This window comes from Pantherophis guttatus, chromosome 2 (genome assembly GCF_059756535.1).
Source record: "Pantherophis guttatus breed Tessera chromosome 2, ASM5975653v1, whole genome shotgun sequence".
In the NCBI taxonomy this organism is placed as follows: Eukaryota; Metazoa; Chordata; class Lepidosauria; order Squamata; family Colubridae; genus Pantherophis; species Pantherophis guttatus.
This window is the reverse complement of record NC_142064.1, coordinates 68,842,130-68,866,925: the sequence shown is the minus strand read 5'-3', so window position 1 is coordinate 68,866,925 and position 24,796 is coordinate 68,842,130. Positions and strand designations below refer to the sequence as shown.

The 24,796-nt window shown below is 35.4% G+C and overlaps 1 protein-coding gene across 1 annotated transcript in view; it reads left to right on the top strand.

Moving 5' to 3' along the window:
- Positions 1-24,796, top strand: part of GDA (guanine deaminase) — a 53,244-nt gene that overhangs the window by 10,206 nt on the left and 18,242 nt on the right. Inside the window, exons 2-7 of the mRNA XM_034410244.3 lie at positions 10,800-10,888; positions 15,267-15,438; positions 17,515-17,602; positions 18,790-18,895; positions 22,767-22,794; positions 24,020-24,127. Coding sequence (XP_034266135.2) covers positions 10,800-10,888; positions 15,267-15,438; positions 17,515-17,602; positions 18,790-18,895; positions 22,767-22,794; positions 24,020-24,127 — 591 coding nt within the window. The remainder of the gene's footprint in view (positions 1-10,799; positions 10,889-15,266; positions 15,439-17,514; positions 17,603-18,789; positions 18,896-22,766; positions 22,795-24,019; positions 24,128-24,796) is intronic.

Sequence of the window (24,796 nt, the reverse complement as noted above, 5' to 3'; positions counted from 1 at the left end):
AAGGCTAAAACAAAGAGAAAAATTATGTTGTAGAGAAACAGAGTCCAAATATTTTAAGATTTAGCATGTGAAATTCTGCAGAAAAGAGGTCCATTTAAAACGTACCTTAGAAAATATGGGAGAATTTATCTCTTGATATTCCTCTTCAGATTAGAATTCAGTCTAATGGGAAGGAAAAAAATCAAGTCTATAATTAAATAGATGAATCAAATGAATTTAAAATGAAGTATCTTGAACCGATCAATCAAGATAAACAGATCATGCCAAATCCCATCCAAAGAGGCACTGAGAGGAGGAAGAGCAGAGACAGGGAGAAAGAGGAAGATCGACTATCAGCTCTGGAGTGGAAGAAGAAAAGAAATCTAAAAGAGGGGAATAATAAGTGATTATAATGTTAAAAGGAATAATATATATACTGTAGAGATGCTGATTTCTATACAGCATTTAATGATTAATAGCTAAGTAAGCATACCGTATTTTTCAAAGTATAAGATGCACCTTTTTTCCCCCTAAAAGGGGATGAAAGTTTGGGTGCTTCTTATACACCGAATGTAGCCCCGCCCAACCACTGGCCCCCACCCTATGGCCTCTGCCTCCCAGCAATTTACCCCCTTGCAGCAAGCAGCAAGAAGAAACAGCTTGTTTCAGCTTCAGCACAGCCTAATTAGCACAAGTTGATTGTCCGTTGGATCGACCTTCCGACTCTCAGCTGTTTCAGGCTGCAGGGATTGCCATTGCCTATTGCTGCGCAGTCCTCTGCTGCTTGCTGCAAGGAGGTAAATTGCTGGGAGCAGATTTTTTTTCTTGTGCTGATGAAGGTATGCTGAAAACGAAAATGAAAGTAAAGCAGGCTGTTTGCTGCAATGAGGCAAAATTGCTGGGAGGCAGAGGCAGATTTCTTTTTCTTGTTTTCCTCACCAAAAGTAGGTGCGTCTTATAGTCTGGAGTGTTTTATACTCCGAAAAATACGGTATAAGAACTTTAAAAAGGAAGTTCTTCTTTTCTTTTTCTTTTTAGTTAGGTAATTCATTGCAATACAATACCTTGAAATTACAGGAAAGCAGAATTCTATAGTTACACAAAGTGCTCAGAATAGGTTTATCTGTGTGACAATTGTATTATCACTTCTGGAGGTGACAGCTCTTCAGATTGGCCTGTCTATGGTCTACAGCAGGAATTCCTGTTATCTTTCCTTACATCAATCACTATATTATTATTAAAATAGTGTGTTTTGTGGACCACCATGTAAGAAAGCCATTTTAACATGTTCTTGTTTGAGGATAGCAGAAAAGTAATCAATCTCTATTTAGATTCCATATTCTAACTGCCAAACATGCAACCAGCATTTGCTCACCCTGATCTCTGCAAAAGTTTTGTAAGGCTTGAGGTTGGAGAGGAGTGAACTAGAGTCAAATGGTCATTTCAAAAACAGAAAAAAGTCTCTTATTTTCAAGCAAGCAAGGGCTGCTCCAAATAACTATTAAATCAGAATGGGAAAAACAAATCTCAAATTTAAAGACTTGAGTATATCATCATTATTTACATCTTTCCACTTATAGGTAGAAATGAGCCATTATATGAGGCTTCATTCTTTTTTTCAATGAAGATTTGATTTAACTGATCCATATCTATGTTTTCAACTAAGACAAGACAAGACAAGATATCAAGCTAAGCAGGAAATGTCATGAAATTTAAATTTAAGCCTAAATTGGGAAGCCTGAAATAATCACAGTTTATATTCAGAGAGTATTGTATTATGCAAAGATGTCTGGGAATTAAATTGCATTTCAGACAATGCCCTAATGCAGCATCCTTTATAATATTAAATATAATGCAGAAAAGTTACATGTATCTTAATTGCAATATCACATATGTATTTCCCCTGCTCTTTAAAACATCAGCAAAGTTGTCTGGATTTTAAATTGGAAACTTCTGATTACAGTAATTAGAAAATTTTGTAATTAGTAATTTTGTTTAAACAAAATGTCCAGTCATGACTGGCTTTACAGACTGAGAGGCAGAATTGGTAGAAATGTTCAGTAAAGAAAGAGTAGGCATTCCTGTTAATATAAAATGAAATCAGCAAGTAAACTCGTGACTCCTAAAAGATAACCACTGTAACTTCTTTATTGCCTGGTTTCAAAGTCCGGAGAAAAGGTGATATTTTACATGCACAAGTCATAGGAAGAGAGAAAAAACACAAAGAAAATTGGAAGAAGGAAAAGGGTGGGGGAAGAAATAGTTTGGTAACCTATTTCTGATATTGTGAATTGTATTTATTTAATAAATTTATCGGCTGCCCATCTCATACACATGATATGAATTTTTGAATCTCTATGTATCTGACTGATAGAATGACTGAGTATGTCCAGATTCTTGGCAGCTTACACCATAAAAAAAATTAAAATAGCCATGGTTAAAGAAACCCCAAACAATATTGGGATGCAGATGTTCCTGGTGGCAGAGAATATTTCTATGGAGTAAAGCAGCTGGTGCAGCATATTTAGTTGGCTCTTCCCAGGTGTTAGAGGGAGGAGCATCTCTAAAATAGAGAAATTACTTGTACAATGTCTTTTGTATTCAATAGAAGATAGAATATCTTCTTTCAGAATGTTCCAAACTTAGCTTATGGTAATTTGTACTGAGATGAACAATAAGCTGTTACTGATCTATGGGATATCACAAGATATTTAATTCATCGCTATTACTGTATCTATGAATTTGAACTAATAGCTGTGTCTACAAGAAATGCTTAAACTGATCTTCTGAAGGTCCAATGTATAATTAAGATATCCAGCCACACCCGCTGAAAGTGAAAGTATTATAAGGTAACTCTAGATTATTTAATTTCAGTCGGGGGCAGGATTAGCTCCGTCTGAACAAACAAGAACTCTGAGTCAAAAAGAGGGCGAGGATAGATATGATGATTTTTTAAATTAAACTAAACAGTGGCAACAAGAAATTGCCAGGTGTGCTGCCAGCTATATTGGATACTGGGATACCAGCTGGGATGATTGCTCCCTATTTCATTTGACTGGTTCCTGCATTAATGACATACTTTTAACAGAACCAATGACAGGAATACACCACAAGCCCAGAAGAAAACATCTTTGGTGTTAGGCTTCTTCTGTTATCAGACTTGATCTCAACTGAAGGTACTCAGACACTTGACTATCACAGGGCTAAACAAGTACGTGGCTGCAGTCTTAAAATGAAGTAACTGAAGTTAGTGGATAAGACTTAAGTCATTGCATTCTCCGCAGTTCAAATCCACCATTGCTACTTCCTGCCTTTTCCATGGCTTACCAGGAACTTCTGAAATATCTAGAAGGGTGACTGCCTTGGGTTTGGCAGACAAGGGAGATCCTGGGCTCCTTCTTGCCCAACAGTTTCAAACTTTTATATAGGTTAGGTGTTGTGATGGAGAATGTCCAGAGAGGGTTCCAGGAATTCCTCCTTCTCCTTCCCAGTTCAGTGTGACAGGACTGAGGTATTTCTTCCTCTCTCTACTTCCATGTTTGAAAGCTAATCATCTTTGAGATTCAGAACAGCATGAATGCATGATACTCCTTCATTGCAGAAGGCTTTTTCCAGTTGGAGTCAATGAGATCTATACAATTTCAGAAGCCTTCTTTTCTTCTTCACGCAACAAAGTATCCTCTGCGAGATAATGGAAGACTCTGCCCCTGTACCTCCCCTCCATCGTCACTCTGCCCAAGCTTCCTCCCTTTCTCCTTCCACTAAATTCCTTTCTGTTCCCACCCCACCCAAAATCAGTTCATTGATCAGGTAATTTGGGTTTAGGAGGTACGACAGATAGAAATGTTGAAGGAAATGCATTTCTTATATGTTATGTTAGCCATTGCCTCCCAGAAATATTTAATCTCCTCCAATGCCCCAGATGTTCCCATCCTGCAGTGTGCAGTGTGCATCCAGGCTGCAGTCTACTTTAAAATCTTCCTTCCCATTTATCAATGGTAGATGTCCTAAAAGCAGTAAAACAGTGGAAAATGAGTATATTTTATAATGAGACTGGAAGCTGCAAGTGGAAAGAAAATGGACTGATTTGTGCCACAATGGAGAATGGTCCAGCTGATCTGTCATCCAGCTTCTTAAATAATTGTATAGAAGAAAATGCTTGATAGGCAACCAAACACAATGTTTGACAGCAGTGGAAGGTTGTCTTCTTAATATTTTGTTGGAAGACATGGCCTGGCCCAGCCATAGAATTACTGAATTGTTTGAAACTCCTGAAGTAAATGGGAGGCTTCTGTGATGACTACAGACCAGAAGATGATTAGAAAAAAGGAAAGATAGTATTCATAAATAACCTTAAAACATAAATTTTAATCATATTTTTAAAAGAAACTTAGCAAGCATAAAAGAAATGGCTGGTCATCTTTCTGAAAGTCAACACTTCCAACAAAAGTATAGTTCATAGGTAACATTCATCTCTCTTGTTGTGGACAATAGGTTAAGGATAGCAGCTTTCCAGTAATTGAAATAGTGTGAACCACAAGACGAAGATCAGGTCAAGAAATCAATCAACACTACATTAAGGCTACAACTACAGCAATTTTATTAAAATTGGCTATAGTAATATATAAATCTTGCAAATGTGATTATGCTTTATCTCCTTTTCTAATACTTATTTTGAACTATGGGGGTGTCCCTCAGAAATACCTACAGTATACATACCTTCTTCATTTTTTTGGCTGAAGCAATGTTTTCCTTTTTATTGCTTTTGTAAATAGCTCTTCCCTCTTCCTGTCAAGGCCAACTTTTTTACTACCTACAAACAGGGCCTGCCAAAATTATACCATGAACTGTGGGCTCCTATCACAAATCAGGTGGTTGGGCAATCTGTTACTTCAAACAACTTATTGAATTAACAGATGGCCTGTTTAGGGTGCATATGAGAAGCCAAGCAGGGGATAAAGTGAACAATGTTAGAGAAGAGAACAACAGCTACCAAAATAGTATAGTATTTAGATTTTTGAGAAATGGTAGGTCACTTATAAAGACCAAGGAAACCCTTTGAAGGTCCTTGCAGGTGGAAAGTTTGTGAGCTTTGGGATAGACAAATGTCATTATGCCATGCAATTCTTAATTTTTGCTCAAGGCAACCAAAAATGAAACAAAAAATATGGTTTGTTTGAAACAACTCGAAATGAAATTCAGTGGTGAGAAAAATAAGGTTTTACACTTAGGCAAGACAAACCAAATGTACAGGTATAGAATAAGTGGACCAGTGGTGGGTTTCAAAATTTTTCACTACCAGTTCTGTAGGCGTGGCTTGGTGAGCGTGGCTTGGTGGGTGTTTGCAGGGAAAGGATACTGTAAAATCTCCATTCCCATCCCACTCCAGAGGAAGGTTACTACAAAACCCCCATTTCCTCCCGATCAGCTGGGACGGGAGGCAGAGAATAGATGGGGGCGGGGCCAGTCAGAGGCGGTATTTACCGGTTCTCCGAACTACTCAAAATGTTCACCACTGGTTCTCCAGAACTGGTCAGAACCTGCTGAAACCCACCTCTGAAGTGGACCCTGGCTGAATAGCAGTAACTATGAGGCGGATCTTCAAGTCCTAGTGGATAATCACTTAAATATAAACCAGCAGTGTGCTGCATCCGTCAAAAAAGAGAAAGCAATTCTAGCCTGCGTCAACAGAAGGATAGAATCAAGATTACATGAAGTGTTAGTACCACTTTATAATGCCTTGGTAAGACCATACCAATTGCATCCAGTTTTGGTTGCCACAATGTAAAAAAGATGTTGAGACTCTGGAAAGAGTGCAGAGAAGAGCAACAAAGATGATTTGGGGGGTTGGAGGCTAAAACATATGATGAATGGTTGCAGGTATTGGGTATGTCTAGTCTAGTGAAAAGAAGGACTGAGTGACATGATAGCAGTGTTCCAATATATCTCCCAAGCACTTGAAGGCAGTGTCAGGTTCCAAGTAATGCATGTTTTGACTGAAGGCTCCACCCCTCTCCAGTTCCAAGCTGTGTCAAGCTGAACTCATATTAGGATGTCCAAGGATACAAACAATCCCATACCCCAGTCAATTTCAGGCTTGACAGGCAGGACAAGAAGCAATGGATGGAGAGCTTCCGGTTGGCGCCGCGGCGATTCAGGTGGGGAATTAGTGGGGCTCCTCAGAGCCCCGCAAAAACCCCTTCTGTCAAGCCACCGGCGGCAGGTCTGTGGACCTACCCTGTCCTGTAGGGACAGGGGGCTAGAGAGGGACCCCTCGGATGGCTGAGAGGAATGGGCAGATTCCTTGGGGCCAGAGGCTTGCCTTCTGTGCTGGCGACAATGGATGCAGCAGCCATGGCGGCTGCCCCAAGACTGCGGCAACCGGAACAAAAGGATGTGCAGGAGGAGAAGTGGAGAGCTGAGCAGGGAGCTTGAAAGCCGGGTGAATGGACTTCTGCCCAGGCGAGAACTGCCCGTAAATCCTGGATTATAAAAGTAATCCAGGATTACTTTAAAAGCTTTAACAGTGGCTGAGAACTACTGGGGCAAAAAGACTCAAAGAAATGCTGGAAGGAAAAGACCTGTTGATGGATTGCGTTAATTACTGACTTCTTGGAAATGATTTCCTTATAGATTTGGTTTTTTTTCTTTTTTTTTTTTTGTGGCTAAATGAGAATGAATTATGTTTGAGAGAGAGGAAGGAGAAGAGGAAATAAATATGCTTTTAAAAGCAAAGACAAAAGACAAACGGGAATGGACAAAATGGTTGCCAGCTGAGAAGGGAAAGTGTAAATTCCAGACTGCTTGTTACTTGAAAGAAAAACTTTGTTGCTTGTTACTTAAAGTGGACTATTTTGAGAAAAAATTCAGGAGGCTTGGCTTTGGATATATATATATATAATCTGTTTATTGGAGGATTTATTGAAGATCAGAAAGAAGAAACTAAATGGAATAATGAAAACTGAACTAATAAGTGTGGCAAAAAGAGAAAAACGGTGCGGCAATAAAAGAAGGACATGATGATACCATATATGGAATAGCTAACCCAGAACTAACTTTATAGAACTTATAACTTTGATGACATTGAAATGGAAAAGAAACATACTTAGACAGATTGGAGAAAGAAAAAAAAATGGAATATATTATGTAACAAGATAATAAAATACTACAGTTTGATTTAAATGGATGTAATGGTGTCTGGATGTTTGAAGTTTGAATAATGTTAGGAGATACTTTTCCTCTTCTCTTTGTTCTCTCTTTGTTTCCTTTTCAGTTTTTTTATTTTCTCTTTTGTCTTTTTTCCCCTCTCTACTTTTTCTAACTCTTTTTTCAATCTCTTTTGTCATATTTCTATTCTCTTTCCTTTCTTTATTTTTGCTTCTTTTTTCTTTTTTATTCTAACTATTATAAATATTGTTATTATTCTCTCTTTTTCTTTACTATTATTTTTATTGAGATGGATTTTATAAATATACAAACAATTTGATTAGAAAATAAGAGTACAAATGATTGAAAAACATGATTTTTGGATGCTCTAATGCCTTTTTAAATTTTGAATTCTTAATAAGCTCTATTTACAGACCTAATAATTTAGAAGAAAATGTTTTTCAAGGTGCTGGATATTAAAAAGAACTATTTACAGACTTAATAATTATAGAAAATTGATTTTAAAATGACTTAAAATGTTGTTACTTATAGAAAATAAGAAATAAGCATGGAATGGGAGAAAGCCTATGAGAGAATAGGAGCTAAGATATTTGTTGATATACATTCTTATTTTAAATTAGTAAAAGATATGGAGGAGAATGGATTGAAAAATAAATATGGGTAATACATTGTGAATTAATTTAAAGTTAAAAAACTGAATAAGAGATGTAGGAATGGAGGAAAACATAAAGCTGGACAATAACTAAAACAAAATGCTATGAACCAGCTAAACAAATGAAGTTAGGAGTGGAGGGAAGCATGATTCTGGAGAACAGTGAAAGAAAAGCTGTGATCCAATCTTACAAATAAGGTAGGAGTGGAGGAAAGCATCATACTGGAGAACAGTTAAAACAAAACTGGGAACCAGTTAAAAATAATAAAAAAAAGAATTAGGAGTGGAGGAAAGCATACGCTGGGTAACAGTTAAAGCAAAACTGTGAACTAGCCAAAAAATAAAAAGTTAGGAGTGGAGGAAAGTATATCTGGAGATCAACTGAAATAAAGTTGTGAACCAGTTAAAAATAGGGGTTGGAGCGGAGTTGCTTTCCATTGCTGGAAAGCAACTATTTGAGTTGTGAACTAGTTTCATAATAGATCTAGGAGGAGTGAAGGAGATAATGTCGGTGTGTGGTTAAAATTATATTGTGAACCAGCCTAAATAAGTAAGGTTAGAAGTGGAGAAAAGCATTGCTGGAAAGCAGCTGATTAAGTTGTGAACCAGCCAAAAAATAAACCTAGGAGGAAGTGGAGGAGATAATACTGGAGAATAGTTAAACCAAACTGTGAACCAGTTAAACAAATAGAGATAGAAGTGGTGGAAAATACCACTGGGAAATAGCTACTTAAATTATGAATCAGCTAAATTCAGACTTATTAGTATTAGAGAACAAGCCTGAAGTAAATGAAATAAAGTATTTTGGGAGTAACAAATTATAGATGGAAATGTTGATTGATTTTGAAATGACTTCAAGAGAGGAGGAAAATATTCTTTGTCAAGATCATGGATACTAGCTGCCATTTAAGAGAAGTAGAATATAGATTTGATGTAATGGGTTTTAGGAAGGAATATATATGAAGTATTGGTTGTTAAAATGACAAAGATTTGGAATGGTGTTTGTTTGGAAATAATTGTTTAGAATTTTGGGTGATATAGTAGAATGATAAATGTTTAGAATAAGATTCTTTCTTTTCTTTTTCTTTCTTTTTTTTTAAAGATGTAAATGGAAAAATTTGGAACAAAATTGGTTGAGGGAATGTGAGTAATTGTATCTATTTTATACTGGATCAAATCCTTGCTCTAAAAAGATGTATTTTATGTTGTATGTTTAAAAAAAAAAATTCAAAAAAAAAAAAAAAAGAAGCAATGGATGGAAACTAATCAAGGAGACAACCAACCTAGAATTAAGGAGGAATTTCCTAACAGAGTGAACAATTAACCAATGTAACAGCTTGCCTTCAGAAATTTTGATGCTCCATCACTGGAGGTTTTTAAGAAGACATTGGACAGCCATTTGTCTGAAATGGTATAGGTTTGAGCAGGGATTGGATTAGAACACCTCCAAGGTTCCTTCCAACTCTGTTATTTTGTTATCAGGGGTGTCAAACTGGCGGCCCGCAGGCCAGATGCATCACGTGCAGGCCACACCCACCTCAGCTCTGTGTAGGGAAAAAAGTCACAAAACGTCACATGACAGCAACATGACATCATGAGTTTGACACCTGTGTGTTAAATGATGCTGGTTATTACAGAGTTTTCCTCTCTCATCAAAGGAAAAATCCTTTATATACAGTAGGTGGCTGTTCTATCACAATCCCAAGAAAAGAGGGGGCAGTGGCAAAAGGACAACCTCTTACAGATCATCCAGTCTAACCTGCATATACAATGTTTCTCTAGAACTATAATATTTAAGTAATTGATTTGTTAGTTTAATCTGTTGAAAATCCTGTGGTTTTCAATTGAATTAGGAAACAGATTGTAAACATTTGCTAAAATTTAGTTGTAATAAAACAATTCAGTTTTAAAAAGCAATTAAAACGATCAAGAATTGGTTTCAAATCATTAAATATTTTTAAAATTGCAAACAGTTGAGACTCTGGAAAGCGCAGAGAAGAGCAACAAAGCAGTTTCTAAATTAGGGTTAATTAGGTTAATTAGCACTGTCATATCTGGGTGGCAAAAATCTGGAAAACTCTAGATGACATCAAGAAGATTAAAAAATCATTATAAAAGATTACAGATTATAAAAATAATCTGTATTTTTGTAGCCATGTATGATTATATTAATTTAAGCCATATCAGAAAACAAAATAAAGCTCTTGGGAAACAGCTCACAAAAATTAAGGACTGGTTTATAGAAAATTAGTGTTTGTGACTTAGGTTAGAAAAATCTAAATAGAAAATTATGGCTGCTGGCGTACCCATTTTAGGATCTGCTGGTAGAAACCCTTAACAGATTCTTCCAAAGGGAATTAAATCATGGACAAAAAATAATTTTCACATATGCTTTTATAACATTAACCAAAGACAGAAGACTTGACTTCCTAATTTGAGGAAGCATCAATTTGCAAGTCTGCTTCTCAGTAGGTTTACTTCTCAGTAGAAAAAAGGGGATGAAGGAATCTCAAATGGGAGAGGAATCCAAATCCCTGTGAAAATTATTTTGTGGAAGCTGAATGGATTTTGGAAATGTATTCCTTCTAAGCGACACAAAAAAACAGAAATGTTAGAGGAAAGGGTAGAAATAATTATGCAAATTTTGCATTAAACATGTTGCAATATTTATAAAATATCAGCCTGCAAGTGCCAACAATATATATATATATACACACACTGTTTACAGAAGGCAAAGTAAATACACAGATATATAAAACATTGTCTTCTGCAAATATATTAGTTTTCATATTTACAACTCTATCTCTCACACACATACAATATATCATATATTATTTAGGATATATAAAAGAAAATTGTCTATTTTAAAAAAAACAATAAAATGAAACATTTAATATGAATTAATTTCTACCATTAACAAAAATAAAATAAATATTTGCTAAATTGCCTTGCATACAGAATGATATAATGTATGTATTTCATTCTTTTACCCTTGTCTTAGATCGCATTTTTTGAACCAGCTGATGGACAAGACAAACTAGTGAAGAAGTGGGGATTTAAAGCAACTGATATACAAGAACTCAGTAATAAGTATGCATTTGTTCTATATTACATTCTCAACAAATTATTTGTCTGGTTTTTTTTCAAGGACAAATTGTGGCTTATAAATCTACTTGACTAAAAGCAGAACAACCAGTGGCACCAGTTTGGCTATAATAGCAAAGAAGCTAGGGACAAATAGGATTGATGAAATAGTATGCTCCACTACAATTGTTTTTAGTGTATTAGAAGAGGATCATTATGCAAGAATTTAAATCTTAAATCTACTGAGACTTTGTAAGATTATTTCTGTTGATTCTTGTTTATTCTTGTCCTTGTTCTTTACTTAGCTGAAAAAAATAAATCCATTTATGTAACTTCCTTTCTCTTCCTCTGCCATGAGGTATTCCAGTTTATTAATTTTTTATGGCTTTTTAATTTAGTAAGAGTTGTACAGGCATCAAATCTATTGCAGAAGTGTTTTGGACATTGTTTGGTCTTGAAAAAAAAGTCACACAACTCATTAAAACAATCACATCTTTTTTAAAGCTTCAACCTGTAATTATATTTATGAATATCAGAGGGATGCTGTGCTGATGGGAAATCTGCCAATTATAAATAATTGGCAAACTGTGTGCAATACCATTATCAGTTGTATCATTTGATTATCTATTTAAAATATTTGTGTAATGCATTGCACAAAGAAATCTCATAACAATTTGCACTTAAGAGAAACTGTTCAAACAATTGATAAAAAGTTATATTAAAACACTGTATAAATGTAAAATAATAATATCTCTCTCACACACACAGACACACATTAATACAGTACTGATGCCAGCTTCGAGCTTATCACTCAGGCTACATGAAAAGATTAGGGAACATTCACCTTACATCTGTTTGGAACCCGCAATTGAGCGTGTCCAGAGATATTTCACAAGAAGAGTTTTCCACTCCTCTGCTCCCAACAGAATACCTTATGCCACTAGACTTGAAATTCTGAGTTTAGACAATTTAGAACTATGCCGCCTTCGGTATGACCTAAGCGTAGCTCATAAAATCATCTGCTACAATGTCCTACCTGTCAAAGACTACTTCAGCTTCAACCACAACAATACATGAGCACACAATAGATACAAACTTAAAGTGAACCGCTCCAAACTCGATTGCAGAAAACTTCAGCAACAGAGTGGTCAATGCCTGGAATGCACTACCTGACTCTGTGGTTTCATCCCAAAACCCCCAGAATTTTAACCTAAAACTGTCTACTGTTGACCTCACCCCATTCCTAAGAGGTCTGTAAGGGCTGTGCATAAGTGCACAAACGTGCCTACCGGCCCTATCCTAATGTTCCCTTTACCTGTATTCATTTCTTGTATTCAAATCATGTTTATACTTATATATATTATCTAATACGTGCTTGACAAAATAAATAAATGAAATAAATAAAAAGTTTAAGGTGCTCCTGCTTTAAATAAACTTAAAAAAACATGTCCCACTGAGACACTGACCACATCCATTCCAGAATATTTGCTGGAATCACATAAGATGCAATGTTGACAATAATATATGAAATATATGGTGTGACAAAAATAAATATTTTTTAGGCAGCTGGTTCAGTATTATGTAACGTAAGGAATTATCCTGTGATGGGCCTGCCTGTATTGATTACGAAGTCTTGATATTACAATTACCACAATCTTACTGCAACAAAAAGTTATAATTCAAAGTACTTTGTAATTAACTATGATGGCAAGGGTTCCTTTCAAGAAAAATGTTATTATCTGAGCCTGACTTGATATTTGAGCCAGAAACTATCCATATCTTTCGTTCCTTCTCTGGAATTTATATCAAAATGTCTTGTCCATTTTTGTGGGCAGAGAATGCCAGGATGTTTGTCGACTATGTCAACCAATCAACAATTATTTTTACTACGCACTGATGTTAAGTCAATGAGACTTCCCAGTTCACTGCACAGTAATCGACAAGTTCTTTAGCTACCCTACTGCAAACTACAGTTGCTTCTATCAGCAGCAGAATGTAACTTGCCACTGGAAAGGCAGATTTTACGGCAAATCCTAGACCAGCATATCTCAATCTCGTCAACTTTAAAATGGATGGATGGCAGCCAGAGGAATTATGGGAAATCTTCCCATCTTAAAGTTGGCAGGGTTGAGAAACTCTGCCCCAGATGATTACACTACAAGGTTCACGCTCAAACTAGTACATAATAATTCTGAACATAATTGCAATAAATTCTTAAATACTGTGCAAGTCACCCGCTTTGATTGAAGCAGTTTATTTTGGGCATAATCCATGTACCAGCTATGACAGTTTATTTTATGTTTACAATGTCTTTCACTTCATTAGCAGTGAACAGTTTTTTTAAATAAAGACCTTGATCCTGCCCTGTAGCAAAACATGAGGAAAGAACAGAGACAAGGAAGTTACACAAGAAACACTGGGTGTCCTTCAGTAAATTTTAAATAGGGTGGCTTCTGGATAAAGTTTCTTAATAATTGTTTATAAAAAGCCACCAGCAGATAAATCATGTAGAATTACAATATGATTTATAAAACCATGATAAATAGTTTAAGACTTTTTGGTGTTCTCATCAATTAGCACCAGATATTCCAAAAATACAATATACAGAAATGATAAAAATGAACTAAACAATGGCAGAAGCAAAACAAACAACTCCCCCTCCCGAATTCTTCACTTAAACTTCCAAAACTAGCCAAGCCAGCAATGTTGCTACAACTTCTCATCACATGACTCTGGGGGCACTACATCCATCATAAATATGAGCAAATTGCCAAGCATCTGAATTTTGATCATGTGACCATGGGAATCTTACGACAGTTGTGTGAAAAACAGTCGTATGTCACTTTTTCAGTGCTGTTGTAACTTCGTACCATCACTAAACAAATGCTTGTAAGTTGAGGACTACCTGTATAACATGTCTTATCAATGACTTGGAGATAACATAAATTGTGTAGCAGGCTTTATTATTTTAGCATGCTTCCATTTCCATCATATTGAAGATCCTTGTGAAACAGTTTATTATAAGCAGAAGCTGAACTTGCCTTTCTCCGTTTCCACATCTTGGCACATTTTTATGTACATTTTGTGGGAAACTGTAGGTTTTGTAGGAATGCTAGCCATATTTTTGTAACCCTCACATACAGTACCAACAAACATTAAAAAAATGTCAAATCCTCTTCAGCCAAATCATGTTTTGCAAGTCATTGCAAGCATTGAAATTAGGCTGACTCACTCTTGTTAAGGTTTAGTCATTGTTAAATTGTTTTATTGTCATATTTTGTTATTGTAAACTGAGAGTTGTTGAACAGAAAAGTAGATTTCAAACTTAGAAAAGAGTATAAATATTATTCCTAATTAGACAACTCATATAGTGCAGTGGTTAAAGTGTTAAGTAGGAGTAACAAGTCCATCCTCCCCCACAGAAGCTCATTGTCTGACTTTAATCCACTCATTCTCTCAACCCAGCCTATTTCAACAAACTGAGTGGGGGGGGGAAATTGGGGGGGGAACAGGAAAAAGAAGCGCCATGTAGATCACATCTAGATTACATCAAATTCTTGAATGAAAATATATATGTTTGTGTGTGTGTGTGTGTGTGTGTGTGTGTGTGTGTGTGTGTGTGTGTATACACATACATAAAACACCTACTCTCTCCCCTGGCTCAAACTGATGAAGGGAGAACTTGTGGCTCAGAGGTTAATACAACTGCCTAACATGCAGGCAGCCCAAGTTCAAATCCAACTAAGGGTATGGTTAGCTTATGAGAGCTAAATAGATCTATACTAGTCTCCCTTTATTTCTTTATCAGCAAAATATAAATTATATTAATATTTATTATATATTAATGATATCAAAGTGTAGTTGAGAGGCAGAACCAATTTCCTATATGCAATTATGTATATACAAGTTATAAATATATAGACACAGCACCAATTACTTTGCATAATGCTGGCAATAATATGTATGACCTAACCAATCACTACATTTATCAATATTAACCACATATAAATTAATATGGTATTTGTTCATGTGAAAAGGTAATTATTCCTTTTCCTTAGTAATAGCATATATATGGTCTTCAGGTACTTTGGTTTCAAGCTAAGATTATTCCACAAGCATATTAAGACATCCAAGTGAGATTTGATTAGGGGATCTGAAGAAGCAGGAGAAAATGATGCATCATAATGTCATAGCACATAGCTTGTGTCAGACATCATGATGATCTAATACTGTACTGTATGTAACTGCAACATATGTGTGATTACATCATCATGAATATATGATAATGTTAATATCACTGTTACTGAAATCACTGGATTTAATAAAATGCAAATAATAACATTTGGAAAGTTGATGTGCTTGTTTCTCATACTTTTTTTCCCAGTGAATTCTTCATGCCAGGTTTGGTTGATGCACATATCCATGCCCCACAGTATTCCTTTACAGGGATCCGAGGAAATCTGACTCTTTTGAAATGGTTGGAAAAAACCACTTATCCAGTAGAGGCTGAATTCAAAAAAATTGATTTTGCTGAAGAAGTATACACTAGAGCTGTGGTAAGACAGATGTCTGTCTGTCTACTTGTCAGTTTGGCCCTATCTATTGTACCTCTTTTCCTTATCACTATAAACATCTCAGGGTTCTTTCCCTGCTATTACTATGGTTTACAATTATATAAAAAATATTATTTGGGAAAGGTTATGATGAATTTTATATAATAATTTGATAATCCTTTATCTCTTCTTCTGAATTCTTCATTTCTAAATCAATACAAACATACAAAGAAAAAATTCTTCTTCCTGATCCCTTACAGTTCAACATGTATAATTCATGAATAAACAGGAGCAATTGGAATATATAGTAAACATTATTCTAAAGCTAGAATTATTAAACCTCTATGTCATGGCCTGCTCCCAGATAATTAAAGCATGAGCAGATAAAGCTAAAAATTGCTTTAAAACTTAAAATTTAAATTTGCTTTGAACATCTTGTCTGGCCTCCATTCTTCTTCTTCTTCTTCTTTTTTTTTTTTTGGAAGAGCATTAAGAACTGGCTCTGTAAACTTGCCTGGATACCCAAGAATGATATGCAACCTGGGAGTGTTGGTGGCTTCCATCTTTTGAACTTTGTCTAGTTCTGTAGGATTTTATGGTGTTTATTTGTAAGCCACTCAGAGTCACTTAAGGTAGTTTGTGAGATGAATGGTGTATAAATTAGATGAATAAAATAAAATGCAAAACTCTGTTGTTTGGAAGAAGCCCCACTGAAGTCAGAAAGATATAAAAAGTTGAGTAATTATTTGGACTTGATTTCAGGAAAGTACTGAAGAACTATCCATCTACAGCTCTTTAAAATAGCTGCAAAGATCAACTGTACAATTCTGGAAAAAAACATGGCTCCTTTAAAGAGCTCATAATACGTCCTTTTTGAAACAGCTTTAAGGAATCAAATCCAAAATGCTGCCTAACCCTAATGAACACATATGTTTATGCAGCTGGAAATCAATGTTTTATACAATTAGTTTTGCATGGAGTAGTTTTCAACTCTTTAAATACATATGGATGATTTCCTAGTTATTACACCTGATTTATAAAACAGGAAAGGCTAAGTAAATATAATACTGTTGCTTTGGTAGAATACTTTATGAAACACTAATTAGATGCATGCATCATTTTTAATCTCTGCTCATGATCTAGCCATTTTTAAGTGCAACTAACCTCAATGGTGAAATGGGGCATGTAATTTTTTTTCTCTCTTTGAAATCTGTGGGATTTAAAAAGGGAGCCAACTCTGAATAGATTGGATTAATGAGAGGTTAGAAATGGGGTTGAGTCACAATTGAGCTGCTTAGAGTCCATTAAATATAATGTAGTCTTAGTTCTATAATCAATTTAAAAATGACCACTCCTATCACTCCCCTTTCCTTTAATATACACGCTTTTTGCTTTTCTTCTATTTTCTCTGGGAAATCAAATCCGTCATATGGAAAGACAAGTTGCAAGTTGATATGATTTGTAAAAACATATATTTCAGGAAAAAATTAGGGCAAAGTAACACAGTTTGTATAAAGGAAAAAGTAAAACGAGTCTATAAACTGTACACACATATTAGTCATTCAGATTAAACAGAGATAAACCAGCTATTCTGATTTATCACTGGCTATATTTGCACAGTGGATTTGTTTCACTGTGATTTATTGAATAAATTATAATGCTTAACAATATGCTAAACTGGAGGCAAGAAACAGCATATTTGTTTTGTATAATTTGAACTAAATCTTTGTACAGGAAAAAAAGTAATAGTTTCTGCTTTGTTTGCTGAAGGCCGTAACTGAATCCTTAGTAGTTCTCAAGAGACAGAAGGGAAGAAACAAGCCAACCCAGGAAAGATAGAACCCAAGGACACGTTAGATATACTGTTAAGTTAATATACCGCTAATAATTTTTTAAAAAAAAATAGATGACAAGTGGTAGTATGAGGTATTTTTTCTATAATGTCTATAATTTTGTCCTGACAATTGTCATTGATTATACAGTATAGATGTGACAGGTTTTTTAAGAAAATGGTAGTATTATTCACTGCATTATTCTTTCCTGAAACAAGTAGATTGTGAGGGTTTTTTTTTCCTACAGAGACGAACACTCAAGAATGGTACAACTACAGCTTGCTATTTTGCCACAATTCACACAGATGCTGCTTTGCTTCTGGCTGACATTATAGGTAAGACTGTAAGATTGTCAAGAACTTTTAGAATGGGCTAGCAGAAAATAAATTGGGATTTATTGGTCAGTGATTAAAAGTAGATTGGTAAGGCTTTATGAAGTACAGTTATCTAATAATAACAATAATTAAAATGTATTTCCTCCTCAAATTAGTTGTCAGTAAAAGAACACATGAAGGAAAATCAGAACTACTATTGATTTCAAATTCCTGAACTAAGTGTGTGAGGCATCTTTTTTTCTTCTTCTTGGTATATGTCTGTGTGACCACATTACTATTTTGTGTCTGGTTTCTGGGTTAGTGGAACTTGAGAATTTTACTTTTAAAAAAAAAGTAAACAAAAGTTGCAAGTACCGGTAGATCCTACTTTTACAGGTAATGAGAAATTTTCAAAAGTTCCAAGTATAATTCATATTGCCTTTATCATTGTGAACTGGATCAATTAAATGATATTCCTGTGTTGAGTATAACACACTTCAATCCTTCAATTATTTTCTATGCAGTTAATAATATAGGGATTTATTTTCTGGAGTCATCACTCATACAAGCTGTTCATTCTGTTTCAACAGCAGTGAATAAATCTAGGAAACTTCCCAACTAGATATGAAAATAATTATTCTTTGCTCTTAGTCAATGAAAACTGCATAACAAAAGCTAACATAAATTCATCTAATTACCAAAAACAAGCCAACAAATCCCAGTTAAGATTGTAGTTTTCATCCTTATCATGAGAAAATGTTTCCAAAAAGTATGCATTTTTCTACTGTTATTTTTATTTACCTTCTACTACTTATATAGCATTTTTTCAATGTTTGAAATATTTTGTTTTGCTTTCAATTCCTCTAAAAGGATCTACACTGGGAATAAATGAAATAAGTTTTAACTAAGGAATTTATAGCTCACATCTCACAGTGGTAACTACATTATATTAGATCCTATATTTTGTAAATGCTTTCAGGCGGTGGGGGAACTGTAATGGTGTGGCTAAAAAGACACAAACTACACAGAGAGATAATTATGAATTTCATGGAACTCTTTCTATACTATTCTATTCCAAATGAGTGCCTGGAATTGTGAGATATGCTTGTAATGTCAGAATTTATTGGCAATTTTTTTTTTTTAAAAAAGACTTGTTAACAATGAGGATCAAGGAAATTATTCTTAATCTTGTTCTTCATATTTTATAGATAAATTTGGCCAGAGGGCATTTGTGGGTAAAGTTTGCATGGATATCAATGAAAGCTTCCCAGAATACAAGGAAGCCACCAAAGAATCAATTGAGGAAACTGAAAGGTGAGCCAGATAGTTCTTCCTGTATGATTTAAGCAGCAACATTTTTTAAGAATGATGAAAGAAAGAGGACATGGATTACCAAAAATTAAAGCAAAGACTAACATGTGACATCTGCTTCTATTTTATGTGTTTCTAACAGGCTCATACCACACTAGGAATAATTTCACAGTATTTGGGATTTTCTCAAAAATATTGCCAAAATGTTTGAAAAAGGAAGAAAAGCAGCTATAGAGAAACTAATGCCAGTATTGATGTAGCAACAGCAATAGCAATAACACTTAGATTTATATACTGCTTCATAGTGCTTTCCAGTCCTATCTAAACATTTTATAGAATCAGCATATTGCCCCCAACAATCTGGGTCCTCATTTTAATGACCTTGGGAGGATAGTAGGATTGAACTGCTGGAGTGGAATGCAGAGTTAGCCTGCTATAATACTGCATTATAATCACTGTGCCACCATGGCTCTTACATAACACATTTATGGGCATATAACTTTTCTAATATCTTAAAGGTCATTGAACTGAACTCAAAGCTCATGTGTGAATAAGATAAAGTTATAAGCAGAACAATGCTACACTTTTATGAAAGTTCAAGTATTAAAAGTATTTATTTATTTATATGGCTGCACTTCTTAAGCAATTTTGGGTGACTTACAATGTATTTCAGACATCAGTGGCTGATTATGTATATATGAGCATAGTCATAGATTTCTGCTCATGCAAAGAGACATCCTTCTCTTCAACTTCTATGTAGCCCAATTGATTGATTGATTGGTTGGTTGATTCATTGGATATAGTCACCCATCTTGCCTTGGTAATTCCAAGACAACAATATATAAAAGCACAATCCAAATAAACAATAAAACAGCATTTTAAAAAACTATGAAGGCAGACAAGATAAATCTTGTATGGTAAAATATAAATAAAATAACTTTTAACCATAATCATATGGACTTCCATTATCTACATGATTCCCAAGCCTGGAACATATCTATGTCTTCAAAGCTTTTAGAAAGATTAACACTGCATTGGCATTCCATTGGAAAATGCTTTGTTCTGTTTGCCTTGCTGGGAACTTGAAAACTAATAAGTTATGGTAGAATATATATATATATATCGTGGGACAAACTCAGATACTGATTCTAATTCTGAAGAAAAGGTTTCAGCAGAACCTGTGGAATTTCAGCCTCAGGAGACACAAGAATCATATAAAAGTAATCAAATATAGGCATCACATGAACAGGTGGAGCAATCAGAATGACATAAGGCTTCCCGGACCATGCATTCTGCAAGTAGAGAGGAGAGCAAAGCAGAGAGGTTGCCAAGAAAGGGACAAATCTCTTGAATAATGGCAGCTGACTGCAGCCTGATTTAAGATCCAGCCTTGATCCTCGTTTCTTTGCTGGAAACAATTGTCTGATTTGTGGCTCTTGCATGACAATTCAGGTGGATTCTTCCCATGAAATTCTGATCTCTGGAATGACTGACAACCCTTACCCAGCTCTTGGAATCTTGGAATGATTTTGGAGTGTTCTTCACTCTTCATTTCTCAGACACTCTGTTTTGACTTGTATGCTTTGACTGTTGTTATCTCTTTTACCCTGAGTAAACTGTGAACTACCAAAGCAACATTGTTGAGTCAGTATTTGAAATCAGAAGCAGAACAGTTTGTTTCCAGCCTCATTAACTCTCAGCTGACTTGGGAGTGAAACTTTAACTAACAATCACACTGAGAAAAATAAACAGTGTAGAGAAACATGCCATTGGGAATACCCAGCTGACTCAGCAGCTTGCTTTACTCACAGCCCAAACACAAATATTACCAGTCCAGTCAGCATAAGCAGTGACTGCAGTAGCAACTACTCCCCACTCTTGCAGAAAATGTCCTATTGCAAGGGTATCAAACTCAATTTCATTGAGGGCTGCATCAGGGTTGTGTTTGACCTCGGGGGCAGTGAGGTGGGGCATCAGGGTGGCTGTGGCTGGGGGGGGGGACATGGCCAGCTCAAAGTCATTTGTGTCAGGGGCATCTGTGCTGGCCCGTGCAGGTCTGGGATCCATTGTCTCCAGTGGAGGAATTTCTCGATGCCTCTTGCCTTGTGATCAAATGCCACTTTTGCTAGTAGTTTGTGAAAATGGAGCTCGGGAGGCGTGTGCATGGACGTCGGGCTCCATTTTCAGCTGTGACAGCCTCCTGCAGCCCTCTGCCAGCGAAAATGAATGAGCTTCGTTTTTGCTGCCAGAGGCACCACGGACCAGTCCTTTGCTGTTTCCAGGATGGCCCCATGGACCAGATCTAAGCACCCCATGGGCCTTGAGTTTGACAGCCCTGTCCTATTGCCTGTCCAGAAAAGTCTGATGGGATGCTATATCAATTTATTACCTTTTGGGCACAATTCAATCTATATATGAACATGTATGGGGGAGGATTTTTCAACAGAAAGACATTGAGGTGGCTTTATAATAAGCTTTTTATCTAGAATTGTTACTACCGGTAAATGGGTCACATCACTGTTAACACAACAGAGCCTCCTACTCAATGACTGCTGGATTTAGTTGACAGATCTAAACCCATTTATTCTGACCTTGTGACAGCACATTGCCAAAATTTGAGAACTGAAACAAGGGTGCCACTCAGTGGCTGAATATGTAAGAGCTTTCCAGCTAATCTTCCAAGATCTGGCTTGGATGAAGCAGCACTTATCAATCATTTTCAGGAAGGGCTGGCAGATGAAATTCTGGATGAGCTAAAGACATGCAGGAATTAGTTCAACCGTGTTTTATAATAGTTAACAGCAAAAACTAGAGCTTGAGCTAACAAACATCTCTGCCCACCGAGCTAGCAAACATCTTTGTCAAGCATCTCTGTCCACACCTCGCCTTGAGAAACCATCTCAAGAGGAGCCCATGCAGATCAGGGTTCTCACCCTCATCTGACTGATACAGAAAAGGCACAAAGGTGCAGAGATGGTCTATATTTATACTGTGGGGGCCAGGACCACCTAGCTCCTACATGCCCTGCGAAGAGACCAATTCACACATTTTTCTAGGTAGGTAATAATGAAATATTTTTATGCATTTGAGAACACTACGCGCAGAAGCATGACTTCAGTAGCCACATTTTAAATAGCCTGCATTATAAAATGCTATCTAACCAGAAGTGTTTGTAGCCATGTCTAATTAGTTTAGAAAGAGCAAAGTTCTGAATTACCTCAAGAATTATATTAGCCATCACAATGCAATGACTGTGGAACCCACTCATACCTGATCTATTTTAAGATTTTAAGAACAATGCTTGTTTCTCTGTATTGCTCAAAAGTAGATAAATGTTAAAAGCCCCTGGCGGAGAGAGATATAGTATCAATTAAATAATGTAGGATAGATGTGAAATTAGAATTCATATTTTCAGAGTATTGTCAATGAAACATATTTATGCCATACAAAATGCCGCTTATCAAAACAGAACACTTCAGTTTTCTGATACAGAGCCAAAAGTTCTTACTTTCTAAAAAATATGCCCATAACTATAACATACAATTATGCTTTCACTTGATTTTGTATGTTATCTATTTAGTTGTCACAGGAAACATAGTAATAACCAGTTGTCTACTGTTAATTATCAACAGCTTGTGCACATTTAAGATCAAAATCCTTAGCTGGTGCACATTTGCACAGCCTCATTAACCACCACAGAAAGTGTTGATTTCCTGCAGTCTTTCCAAATATGGCAACAGGGAATTCTGGAAGTTGTAGTCAAGACCCTTGTGAAGCATACTAAATTGAAATAATAATTGATTTCATGGTTGATGTCCAGACTCGCACATTCATTTATATGTCTTTTTCTAATTCCCTTTTTTGATCTTTTCAGATTTGTTCAAGGAATCCTGGGGAAAAAAGTAAGTAAGCTGAGTTTTCTTCCACAGAGCAGTATATATAATTTCTTTATATCCTATGTTTAGGTTTTTATGTAACAAAATGATCTTGCAATATGAAACCATGTATTGCCTAGATGTCTTAAATTGAACTCCTGTGTACTGCTACAAGTCAGGGATTATAAGCGCTCATTCAGATAGGATAACAGGAGGTCTCATGCTTTGCCTAGAATGGTATCCGTCTACAGAAGGTATTGCTTTAGTTTTTACAGATCTGCCAAAAGTGAAAATCAAACTGAAAGTTCTAATCTATTAGAAGGATAACATTAGCTATATTTAATTACATATGAACACTATGCAGCTATAGTTTTATCCTGGTCTTTACATTTTATTCTTCAGTTCCCATCCAATTTCTTTCTTTTTCTTTCTTTTTTTTTGAGACTCCATACAGTTCCCAGGAACCAATCTTTTGTGCTATATAGCTTTCTTCTCATTTTCAGATTGACTTCTAAAATGGGGTAATGTTGGTGTGTAGATCAAAGGATGGGCCACAGGAGATGAGAGGAGATAGAAAACTTTACCTTTAAAAAAAAGAAGCCACAATGACATTCAAAGAATTGAGTCAATTACAATCACATTTTTGGAAGGAATGAATTCTGAACTTCATAACATTAATTTCAGTGAATGTAGTGAAGGTTAATTTCACTGTCTCTTTTATGAACTATTTTTGTAAAATAGGCCATATGAGTGGCTTATTTCACAGGCTTGTTATGTGGCTATTTTGTTTTGATAAAGATATGGGAAAGTATTCATTACTGATACTTTCCCTAAATAGCAATTCTGCCTTATTTATTTAACTTTTTTCTAGATAACTCCCCACAATATATCTTTGAGATTGCATTTAGTTATCATTATAAATATATGAAAATAATAACTCTGTTAGATACATATTAATTTTGTGCTAGATATGAATCAATGACTTTCTAGAATCAAATAGCACTGTATATAATTATTAGTTTAAGCCTGAATTTGCATACACTTGGTGCTTTATTTTTATTAGCTGATAATCATTATTTTGCTATATTACATTATATTACATTGTTTTCATAATAGTGGCGTTGAAAATGAGCTTAAAGGCCTTTTAATTATGGTTTAATAGATTATACATATACAGCCATAGATATAGCTTAAAATGCTATTGTGCTCACATATTTATCGTCTATTCTTTCTATTACTTGAATATCCTTAGTATCCAAGAATACTTCCTATAATAACACCCCGTTTTGGACTATCTTGTACAGAGGAATTACTTAGTAGCCTTGGTAACCTGGCAGAGACTCATGATATTCATATACAGGTAAACCTTTTGCTATTGTATTTACTAAAATGTTATTCACCCAGCAGTTTTCAGAGTACTGGTTCTCTCACTCTAAAGTTAAATTGTGACTCTCTTCTTTCTATAATCTGCCCTATATAATCTCCAAAACCATCAATCATAACTTCATTTTTTACAGAAAACGTCCACAAGGGTTTTCCAGTCACCAGTAAATATACATACACTCTTTTCTCTATTTAAACAAGTCAGTGAATTCCATCATTTTCACCAACCATGGTTCTGTTGTAGGCATTGCCGAATCTTTCCATTTTTATGTATTCAATATTCTTGTTTACAGTTGTCATATATTAAAAACAATGTTCCATGACTTTTTTTCCAATTGCTTATCCATCAGTCCCAAAAGTTCTGGTTTCAGTTGAATTTATCCTCTGAATATCTGTGTGTATTTGAACTCCAAATTTTCTAGCTTTTTTGCATGTCCACCAAGCATAAAAAAAAATGACCCTTCTTGTAGTTCATATTTCTAACATAAATTTGAAGTACTTTTATACATTCTAGATAGCTTTTCTGGTATCTTATACCAAGAGTACATCATTTTATAAAAATTCTCTTTAGGATTGTAACATAGTGTAAATTTCAGCCCTTTCAACCACACATTTTTCCATTGTCCTCATTGTAAATTTTAATAAT